Below are 12,073 nucleotides of genomic sequence, written 5' to 3'. Positions count from 1 at the left end.
TACAAATTCCATGTATTATACGCAATCAAGTTATCAAGTTTCCAAACCTCACATCAGTACAACGGTTTGGATTTTCCAAAAAAAAAAAACTGTTCCTTAAAATATAGCGCGTTTAAATTTACGTTCTATTTTTTCCGCGACGCAGTATATCATTATACTAAAAAATTGAGGGAGGATCGGTATTTCCTTTAACAAAAAAAAAGCAAAATAACCTAGAAGCCACTTAAACTGGCACCCCCTAGGCACCCCCTGGGAAAAAAATCCTAGATACGCCAATGGTAGTCTCCGAGATAACGCCGGACGACAACGAACATGGCTCGACCTTGACTGCAGCGGCTGGAAGCAACAGACGTTACCGGAAGAAGTGTGTTCTGATTGGGTATGTACTTACCTGCGTGGACGGCTTGGAAGAACCCGTCTCCGGACTCATACACAGGACCGGGATGACTGCTGGCCGCTGGCAGGAATGGCTCGACTGTGACGAGAGAATCAGGCGCTTCCACGAGGCTTGCAGGCGTGCATCCCGGGGACATCGAGAGAGGTGATTGTCTGACAGTATTGACCAAATTCGTCGAATATCGGGGAGAGGTTGAGCTGGATCCAGATGGAAATATGCTGTCGGATGCGATGGACATTAACGGAAGGAGTCTATTCGTATTGCACGAGTACTTGCCTGCGGATGTTGGTTGGAAGACCCCGTCTCCGGACTCATACACGGGACCGGGATGACTGCTGGCCGCTAGCAGGAATGGCTCGACTGTGACGAGAGGATCAGGGGCTTCCACGAGGGTTTCTACAGATTCTTTCACAGATTCTTATAAGTATTCTTATGAAAAGGCTGGAAGACATTCTTGCCGAGATTCCTGCAACAATTCACGCGTAGAATTCATCAGAAATTTAGCCGAGTACTGGACTATGTATTGTCTCAAAAATTTCTCCTGGATTTCCTCCAAGCGTACCTCTAATAGTTTCTCTATGGATTCCTCCAGGAATTCATTTAAAGAATGTTTAGTAGAGGAAGAAAGAAGTATCCAATGGTCGGTATCATCTAGATGTTTAACAGGGTTCCTCACATTGCTATGCGAAACTCTTGCTGTTCAGTGTATGCTTCTATCATTAACAACCTTCGGTGTGGTGAGTTTACCCGTGTTCAGTGAATTCTTGGGCAATCTTTTACCACCAAAAACTGTTCTATTTAACATCTATGTTTTATCAATTGCGAAGAATTAACCAGGTGCTTCAACTGAGTCACGTTAAATGTTAGATCCATTGACAAATGATTCCCTCATCTAAACATACCTTACTATGCAATGAAAAGGGAAAAGTCATGCATCACAATCGTACTCGGAAAATCAAATCGATACAATACAGCCAATCAACATGTTTTCGCTTTTATCAGTCCATTTATCATATCGGCCTGTGGCACTATCACAAATCGCTCCCAATTTGCATATGTCGTTCCGGGTAAATTTACGACCGCGAAAGATAGAACCGGAAGGCGAGCAGCAAGCCAGCAGGACCGCGTGAATGACTAGGTATGTGCGGTTTGATATTGGAACGTGCCACCGAGTGCGTCGGATATTATTTGCTCAATTGATTAGAATAAATTCGTTTCGATTGTGCACTTTTATTTTGCTCGTGTCAAAGATAAGCACTTGGAGCAATTATATTGGGACCGCGCGGACAGATCGATGCGATAACGGGACAAACGGGCGATGAAAGGATACCCAGTTGGTACGATGCGTTTAGTTATTCGTTTGATCTCGGCGACGACAGGAATCGTCCGGATTCCGGAGGTGAATTCGCGAAAGGTCAGGGTCTTTGAAGTTTAAATGCGCGGAATAATGGGTGGGAAGTCCTTCGATATCAGTGTACCGCATCAGGATGACAAATTGGGGAAAAGGTGTGCTCTTCGTGCGATGGAATTCGTGGGTGTAAAAGCGTGATAATGTTTGAAAATCATATTTTTCAGTGGCTCGAAATGGAGTTTGAAGAACAGGAAGAAGCGATGGCTTCCGATCGTGTTTTGTTCCGTTTGCTTCTCCTTGCTGATTGGTTGGGTCATTAGGGATATATTTTACAACCACCCCGATGCGTTTACCGATACAGGGTAAGAAGTATATAGTGTTTTGTGAAGAAAAATGTCGTAATCTAAGGGTTTTTCCATAGTGTAAATGATACCGCCTCAGAAGCAGTGGAATTCGAAAATGTGCAGGAGATTAGCGGAAGAAACGGTGTGCTGCCAATATCCGTTCACCACTGTTTGATGGAAAGTGATTGTACTATATTGTGCGAAGGAATGAATGTGACTGATCTATCTGCGGCTATTACCAAAGTATTGGAAGTAAGTAAAATATTTTAATCTCAACACATCTCTATACATAAAAATAAACGTGAGACAATGAAACTCACGAATGCACAAACCGATCAGCATAGTTTTTGCACGATTGAATTTGTCTTCTGGTCGTCTGAATTTATATGTATTTAGAAAAGATACGGAAATAAAACAAAACCAGGATTTTTAGTATATCATGCTTGACACACGACCGACACGATAAAGATATGCAAAATGGTCATTGACAGAGGAGCTCATTAGCGTGCGCAGGGTTCTTGCTTAGGGGAGGCACTACAATGATGGTTCAATATATAAATGTTAGGTACATATACCCTGCAGGGATTCCTTCAGGGAATTTCTTCTGAAATTTCTCCAGGGATTCATGCTGGAATTCCTTCACGGATTCCTTTAGGAATTCCTCTTAGCATTACAGCAGGGATTTCTCCAGGAATTTTCCAAAGCTATCTCCAGGATTTCCAAGGATTCCTGCAGGAATGCCTCCAGGGATTCCTCATGTATTCCTTCTGAAAATCCTCCAGGAATTTCTTCTTGAATGCCTCCACGGGTTTTTCCAAAAATTCTTCCAAGAAATCCTCCAGAAATTTATCCAGAAATTCGTCCAGGAATTCCCCAGAAATTCAACCCGGAATTTTTCCATGAACTCCTCCAAGAATTTCTCCAGAAATTCCTCCAGGAATTCCTCCACGGACTCCTCCAGAAATTCTCACAATGATTCTTCCAAGAATGCCTCCACTGCACAATGGGTCCAGAGCCGCATTTAAGAAGACAAAAATGTTTGTGCCTGAACCATAAGTTTTAGATACATGTCTTTGGGAAAGTTTCTTCATATTTTACGACCTTTTTTCTCATCATTGTGAAATTAGGGTGGTCCCTCTAGTTTAGCTGATCCAAACATCTGCTTTTTAACATTTTCATGTACGCTTACAAAATATTCTACAAAGTTGTAAAAGAACTTATTTGGAGCAAGTTTGCCGAAGAAACCATTATTCTATCTCTTATGGTTCCTAATTTATATTTTTTTAAAAGAATCATGTTAGGGTGATCCTTGAAATTCAGTTTTCTTGCAATAACTTTTAATCCATTCGTTTCTCGTAAAAACTTTCTTCCGAGTACTTTTAGAACTATCAATGATGCATATTTTTTCCAAAGAGCTCAATGTTCTATCTCTTATAACTAAAAAGATATTGGCTTTTTTCTTCAAAAAATCACTTTTCTTCAAAAAGTCATATCTCAAAAAGGAGCAAATGGATTTTCAATCGCCAAATTGCATTGAAAAGATCGTACTTTTCTCTATTGATGGTGAAACAATTGTGAGTACCTTTTTCGTTGAAGCTTTCGATTGAATTTTAAAAATACGATTTTTTATATAGAAAATCAGTTGTAACTATTAAAATCGATGAGATACAAGGTTGGCGTCTTCGACAATATTGTGAGTTTTTGGATGCTCTAAAAGTGCTTAGAACAAAGTATAGCGAAAAAACCCATGCATAAAATTATATTATAAAACGGATTTTCATATGGAAAACATAACATTTCAAGAACATACAAATCGTTTTTGTTAGATAGATCGAAGTAACCATGTCGAAAAAGACATTCCGTCAATAGACTCAACTTAAAAAGTGATTTTTAGCTAATTTACGTCAATTAAATTTTAATTTTATCTCTTTAATTCATGGATAGCGAAAATGTAAATCACTGATAAATATTGATGTTAACATAAAAGCCTATCTAAGATACATAATTCGCGATATCTTACCAACATTGTGCCTTAATATTGATGACAGTATAAATGAACATTGGTTCTAAAATGAAATTGATGACCATTTATCAAGCGACTTTGATCTATCTAGCGAAGAAGAGTTAAATTTGCTTGAATTGTTTCGTTTTTTATATGAAAATCCGTTTTTATTCAATATAATTTTATGCGTTGATTTTTTCGCTATACTTTGTTCTGAGCACTTTCAGAGCATCCAAAAACTCACAATATTGTCAAAGACGCCAACTTTGCATCTCATTGATTTTAAGAGTTACAACTGATTTTCTATGCAAAAAACCGTATTTTTAAAATTCAATAAATAGCTTCAAACAAAAAAGGTACTCACAATTTCGGCGATTGAAAATCCATGTGTTCATTTTTAAGATATGACTTTTTGAAAAAAAAAAGTGATTTTTTGAAGAAAAAAGCCAATATCTTTTTAATTATGCGAGATAGAACATTGAGCTCTTTGGAAAAAAATATGCATCATTGATTGTACTAAAAGTGCTTCGAACGAAGTTTTTACGAGAAACGAATGGATTAAAAGTTATTGCAAGAAAACTGAATTTCATGGATCACCCTAACATGATTCTTTTAAAAAAATATAAGTTAGGAACCATAAGAGATAGGGTAATTGTTCCCTTCGTTGTGGTAGTACCTAATGTTGCGGTAGTGGCCATTGAGCACTTTTTCGACTGAAATGTTACCAAAAGGCATTTTTAATAGATGTATTATGCTTAAATTATGAGATTGCACCATTTGAGTGCTCAAGATTTGCCCAAAAACCTATTTTAAAAAAATATTCTCTTTAATTTTTTTGCTGCTGTGTTCCTATTGTTGCGGTAGTGTTCCTAATGTTGCGGTATCCCATATGATTTCAATGGGATACCGCAACAATAGGAACCAAAATTAAATTTTACCTCCATAATAGGAACAGTGTGCCTAATGTTGTGGTAAGCGATTTATGATCGAAAACAGAGAAACGATAGTTTTTATATTTTTCCAAGCAATTTTGGATAGAAAACTACCAACTAACGTTTTGCAATCCTTCATTAGATGGTACGATCATTGTTTTGAAAAAAAAAATTACCTTAATACCACAACGATGGGCACACTTACCCTAGAATAATGATTTCTTCGGCAAACTTGCTTCAAATAAGTTCTTCTACAACTTTGTAGAACACCTTGTAAGCGTACATAAAACTGTTAAAAAGCAGATGTTTGGATCAGCTAAACTAGAGGGTCCACCCTAATTTCAAAATAATGAGAAAAAAGGTCTAAAAATATGAAGAAACTTTCCCAAAGACATTATGTATCTAAAACTTATGGTTTAGGCAAAAACATTGTGACCCATTGTGCACTGCTTCCTCCAAGATTTCACCAAGGCTTCGTCCAGTAATTCCTGCAAGGATTCGTCAATGAATTCCTCAAGTAATTTTTCCAGAAATTCTTCCAAGATCTCCTTCAGAAATTCCTCCAGCAATTCATCCAGGAATTCCTTCAGAAATTATTTCATGGATTCCTTCACGGTTTTTTTCAGAAATTCCTCCAGGGATTACATCAGGGATTTCCCCAGGAGTTTTCCGTAGGTTCCTCCAGCATTTCTCCCAAGATTTTTTCTATGAATACCTCCACGGATTCCTCCAGGAATTTGTCCTGAAATCTCTCCACAAATTCTACCAGGAATTCCTACATGGAATTCCTGCAAGATTTTTTTCTAATAATTCTTCCAAGAATTCCTCCAGAGATTTCACCAGGAATTCTTGCAGGGATTCGTCAACGAACTCTTTCAGGAATGTCCCTCCTCCTCCAAATGAGATGTCCCTCCTCCTCCAAGGAGAAACTCCTCCAAATGTCCCTCCAAAAAATTCTTGCAGAAATTCCTTTAGGCATTCTTTCAGAAGTTCTTCTATTAATTCCTACCCTTAAACCTCCAGGCATTCTTCCAGATTCCTGCAAGAATGCTTTCAGGGATTCCCCCAGAAATTCTTCCAGGGATTCTTCCAGGAATTTCTCCTGAGTTTCTTCCAGGGATTCCTCCAGAGTTTACTCCAGGAATCCCTCCAGGGGTTACCTGCTGGCTTTTCCTGCTTTTCCAGGAATTTCTCGAAAAATTTCTCCAGAAATTCCTCCATGAATTCTTCCAGGAATTCCTCTATGAATTCCTCCAGGAAATTCTTCAAAAATTCCTTTCGGAATGCCTCCAGGGAACTCCTCCTGAAATTCCTCCATGGAATTCTTTTAATGATTTCTACAGCAATTCCTTTAGTTGTTTCTCTTGAAAATTCTACAGGAATTTCTCTAGACTCCTCCAGCATTTTTTGAGAGCTTCTTTCAAGATTTTTTTTTTCCATCGCTCCTTTAGTAATGCCTCCAGGGATTCATCCAGAAGGTCCTTCAGGGATTGCTCTTGAAATTTCTCAAGGGATTCCTCCAGGAATTTCCCGAGGTGGTAGAGTAAAACTGAAAATGATCCACGGAATTCTATTTTGATGCACGAATTACAAAAACGGTATGTAAAATTCAATTGTGGCATATAGGATGCCTGGATGATACAATGAACACCAAGAAGGTGCATAGGATTTTAAAAAGGTTTGTGATGTGAGTATGGCACTTTATATATCTTAATGATCAAAGGAACGTCAAGATAGTGCATGCGTGGAAAATAATTGCAATTTAGTGTACGGAATGCTAAGATGAAGCATGAGATTTGGAGATGGTGTAAACATTTGTTGATGCATAAAAATCAAATTACTTGCGGCAATAAAGGTGCATGATGTCACCGTGGTGTATAGGATCCCCAGATAATACTGAGATAATTGGGATGGTGCATGGAATGCTGATATGGAGCATGACATTCAAAGATGGTGCATGATGTCAGTACGATGCATTAGAGTTGGCATGGTACTGGTACATGAAATGCTATTTGATGTACGAAACTTCATATAGTAATAATGGTGCAATCGATGCCTAGATGATAATATAGTGAACGCCACGATTATGCTTGAAAAGTTTTGGAAATGCATGCAATTTAACGATGGTTAATTATTTCGCAATTAGACATATATTTTGTTACCGAACGGTAACAATATAGCAATTGATTATTGGTGTGGAAGATTAGGGCATCATATTGTGAAGCTAGAATAACGTCTCACTTGAATCAAGCGAACACTCTTGGTAGCCAATCGTCGAACGCACATATCAATTTGGGTGGCGATAGCGGTGACTGCTATGAAGTGGGCTGCTATAGATGGGCGGAAAATGTGGATCGCAAAGAAATCGCAGGCGAAAGAAGGAATGGAAGGGAGGAAGGAGAGGTGATTCGCGGAGTCGTGTGCGGTTCGTGGAAGAAGGCAGATGGGCATTGCCTGATTTTGTGTCGAGAAGTGTCGGATCCTGTGAACCCCAAAGTGAAGATCTCCCAGTTTCGGATTACGGGTTTCCAGCCACCGTACATGGGCACTGCCCATCGAGAGAGTTAGAAGCCGACGTTTCATACGTAGTTAATCGCATGTCTGGAGTGCCACCGGCCAAGCGAACTCTTCGGCAGTAAGGCCTCTACAAATTCTTGGAGCACCGCCAATCCGTCGGCCGAATTAAAACGCCCCCCCCCCCCCCCCCCATCTGGAAGAAGGGCGTTCTCCAACTAGTCATCGCTTGACACGATCCGGTCGACCCGTCATGTCGATGAAATCGAGGCAACCTCCGATCATCGCTTCATCGTGAAGGATAGCCACGACGTACCGCACCATAATCAACATTCAACACCCACCCCCCCCCCCCCCCCCCCCCTTTATGGCCAAGAGAAGGGGCAGGGATCACGGGCGGCCACCGGACCTGTGACACTTCCATTGATCCCCGAACGCCGCAAGCAGCAACAGCAATTATCTGGCCTACAATCAACCCGTTCAGCGTGCGGCACCCGAGCCACCCACCACTAGATTAACCGTGTGCCGTTAGCTTATGATCCGTTTATATTATACACTTGAAAGGTAAATATTTAGTATAGGAATCTCCACCTTCCGAAAACTCCCCCTTGCTAAACGCCCTGGGACCCGGGAGTTAAAAGATGGCCTTGTGTGCCCACCCCGGAAGCGGCCGAGGCTCAGACCAGCTGCTTGGGGCTTAGGCCCGTCCCCCTCTAGGTCGGAGCGATTGACTCCCGGGGTCAAAGATTGTTTCAATTTGATTCAAAGATGGTGCCTAGATGATTTTGTGAACATCATATTGGTGCATGGAATGCAAAGAAGCTGCATGATGTCAGTATGGTGCATTAGCTTCGCCATGATTCTGTTATACTCAACATGTATCATATTAGGGAGCATCCATTAAGTACGCCACGCTTTTTTTTGTGAAAGTGTGACAAGCAATGTATTAGGTATAGGAAAAACCCGTACGAGGCGGGGAGGGGGGTTGGGTTTGCACGAAGCTCAATGTGGCACAGAGATCAACATGGTACAGGTACATGGAATGCTATTTTGTAAGCGAAATGCCAAAATGGTGCATGAAGCTAGGTGGTGTTTGGAGAAGGTGTATGAAGCTAGGTGATGCATTAGTTGTCACCGTAATTCAAAGATTATGAACATGTTGCATGGTTAGGTGCACAAATTGTGGATATGGTGCATAGAATACAGAAAAAAAATATTTTAAGTGATGATCACGCCATAATGATGCATTAGATGCCTAAATGATATGATAATCGCTGAAATGGTGCTTTAAATTTCATGATGGTGCATATCAGAATTATGTATTAGATACCTAATTGATTAAAAGACATTGCACGAATTCAGCATAATGCGTGGATACACGGGGATGTATCTTCGTCATAGCTGAACCTGGTGGTGGAAGGTAAGCTTTTGTCTACTGCGAAGATAGGGAGGCGGCGTAGCACGCTTTGATGATTTTTTTTATTATCCCATGGAAATTCATTCCAATCTAGTTCTCCAAGTGATAATTTTATGACTTAAACCTCAAAACTTCAAATTTGTTCGAAGATACATTACACATCTGTTCTGTGGTGGTTACCTAGATGATTCCGTGGACATCGTAATGGTGCATTGAGAGCTTTGAAGAAGGTACATGATGTTAGTGTGCTGTATTAGTCGTCACCGTTATTCAGTTATACTCGTTATTTTGGGGGCTGGATCACAACGTCCGAGGCCATACTATCCCGATCGTTGAGTCGCGTTTTTCGCGAAATAACGTCCAAAAGTTTAGATGCGTCATAATATCCTATGTGCCTTCTTTCCTTGGACTTCATAGCGTATCTGCATGTTCGGACGTAATGCCACAGGAAAATGCGCCATAAAGTCCTGGGACATTATGGCCTCGGTCGTTATGATACTGCGCCGTTATTTTGTATGGCTAGGTGCACGAATTGCAAAAATGGTACTTAGAATTCAATGTGGTGCCAAAGTCACCATGGTTCACATACATGGAATACAGATTTGGAATACAAAATACTAAATGGTGCATGCTATTCAAATGTGGTGCTGACATCACTAATTAGTTAAAAGATGGTGCTGGTGAGATAAGCCTAGATGATTCTGAGAACATAATGGTTGTGCATGAAATACTAAGCCCTTGCCACTCCCCCCCCCCTTCCCCCTGTGCACGCTAGTGGAGAAGCCTTTTAGTTAATAACTTTGAAAGTGCTCATAGAACACAAAACCGTGAGTTTTTGGTTTTATGGAGGGCCCTCGAGGGGCTTTAACCTGTTGGTCATTCGTCCCTAAAACAAAAAGCTGGAAGCAGGCTTTGTCCAAGTGGAGGCATTACGCCAGGAAGGAGAAGAAAGAAGAGCTGTATAAAATGGGAAACTTCGCTTTGAAAAAGATCAAAACCAATTTTACATCGGCAGCAGTTTAGTGCCAATTAATTAAGGACAAGTTATTTGAAGTGCACATCTCCAATTTTCTCGAGCACAAATTTAGAGAACCATCAAACGGTGTCTGACTGAAAATGTAACTTGATGCTTGCTTCCACATAGTAAACATTGAGTTACATTTTCAGCCAGATCCATTTGACGGTTCATAGATTTGTGCACGAGAAAATTTGGGCTGTGTATTCCAAATACCTTGTCCTTAAACTATTTGGATATATATGGAAACATCATTGAAAATGTCTTCGAAAGTTCCTTTGGTCCTCTCCAGGCAACTTTTTGAGACTATCTCCTTAAATTTCTTTAGGATTTCCTATTTTGGTAATATTTTCAGCAGTACCTTTGAAATCTTAGAGCATTTTTTTTTAATTTTTTTGAAAATTTATTAGACATCTTCTTCGGAAATGATGTTTTTTTCCAATTCTTTGTTTTTATTTGGCAATATTTTTGCAATTTCTTCCATTATTTTCTTTGAGTACTCGTTCAGCATTGAATTATGGAAAATAATTCAAAATATTTCTTTGAGAGATCAGACAATTACTTTATAATTCCCTCAGGTAATTTTCTTTTTTTTTGTAATTCTGTCGTCAAATTCGTTGCAAAATTCTTTGGTGATTTCTTTGGCAATTCTAATTATTTTGGGAATTCATTTGGGAATTGTTTGGGCTATTCTTCTAAGATTTGTTTCGGCTATTTCTTCCAGAATTCTTCTAAAGTGCAATTATAAACTGGATACTCAAAAACTTTTCCGGAAATCACTTTGCAATGTCCTTAGTCAAATCTTTCGGGATTTTTTTTGGCAATTTTTGTAGCAATTGTTTGACAAGAACTTCGGTAATTTCTATAGGGCACCTTCATGTTGTTTCTGTTGGAACTTCTGTGATAATTACCTTCGTTTTTGAGACTTCCTCTGAGATTTCCTCCGGCCATTCTGTTGGTAATTTTTTATGTTTTCTTAGTTTACTATTCAACATCTTATGATATTTGCAAAATAATAGCAGACGGAATACCGAAACAAATTACGAAAGCAATCACCAAAAATGTTTCCAAAAATTGTCAAAGAAGTTTACGAACGAATAGACTAGGGAATTTTCTGAATATCTGCCGAATGAATTTCTATGTGAATCAATGAAAGAAAACCAAATGGATTGCCAAATAGATTACAAAAGGGTTTGTCGACGGAATTCTTAAGGATATTACTGAAGAAAATATTTAAAAAATTCTCTTATGTGTCCTGATCTAAGTACTGATTAATTTTCGAAGCAATTGCTCAAAGAATTTCCCAAGAAATGCCGTTTTTTTGTTTACAAAAATACAGCCATTCCTTAGAAAAACGATATAATGCAACTCCGATTGTCGTGAATCTTGGTGGATTTGTAGTTCTTCGAAAATAATTAGACCCGTATTTTCTTATTTCGTCATTAGGGTGACCAATTTTCAGATAGGGTGATCCCAAAAATCAAGGTTTTAAAAATTTAAAAATTTACAAAAAATCATAACTTTTGAACCAGTCCACCGACTTTAAACTTATTTTTTTTTTTGTTTGAAAGCTATTGTAGTTTTTAGGAAAAATTACGCTGAATAGGCCATTTTCATGGTCTCGGGACCAAAGAATTTGAAAGTTCAGGAAATTTGGCGTAAAATATTAAAAAATAAGAGATGTATGTTGTTTTAGTTTTTGAAATATGATTTTTTGAATATCGAGAGCCATATATTTTAACACTAGCTGCTCTAAAATTGCCTGATATTATAATATTCATAAAGCTATGCCTGTTTTGAGTACTCCCTGGTCTTTTTGATATCCATACATGTATAAGGATTCAATATATAATCAAATTACAAAAAAAAATGTTTTGTATGGGAAAATTTGGTCTTTTATTTTCAAAAAATCATTTCTCAAAAACTAAAAAACATACATGTCTGATTTTTTGATATGTTAAACTCAATTTGGCCCATTCAGCGTACTTTTTCCTGAAAACTAGAATTCAATAGCTTTTAATCTAAAACAAAGACTGGTTCAATAGTTATGATTTTTTGAAATATTTTAGTTTTTTGAGGCTTTGATTTTTAGGACAACCCT

The 12,073-nt window shown here is 38.7% G+C and overlaps 1 protein-coding gene across 1 annotated transcript in view; it reads left to right on the top strand.

Moving 5' to 3' along the window:
• Positions 1-1,509: 1,509 nt before the first annotated feature.
• The window catches only part of LOC109422844 (uncharacterized), a 47,725-nt gene continuing 37,161 nt past the window's right edge, over positions 1,510-12,073 (top strand). The window contains exons 1-3 of the mRNA XM_062853015.1: positions 1,510-1,903; positions 1,973-2,110; positions 2,170-2,344. Of these exons, the coding sequence (XP_062708999.1) occupies positions 1,833-1,903; positions 1,973-2,110; positions 2,170-2,344 (384 nt within the window). The 5' untranslated portion in view covers positions 1,510-1,832. The remainder of the gene's footprint in view (positions 1,904-1,972; positions 2,111-2,169; positions 2,345-12,073) is intronic.

Source organism: Aedes albopictus, chromosome 2, assembly GCF_035046485.1.
Source record: "Aedes albopictus strain Foshan chromosome 2, AalbF5, whole genome shotgun sequence".
Classification (NCBI taxonomy): Eukaryota; Metazoa; Arthropoda; class Insecta; order Diptera; family Culicidae; genus Aedes; species Aedes albopictus.
The sequence above is the reverse complement of the archived record's forward strand: the minus strand, read 5'-3'. Positions and strand labels throughout refer to the sequence as shown.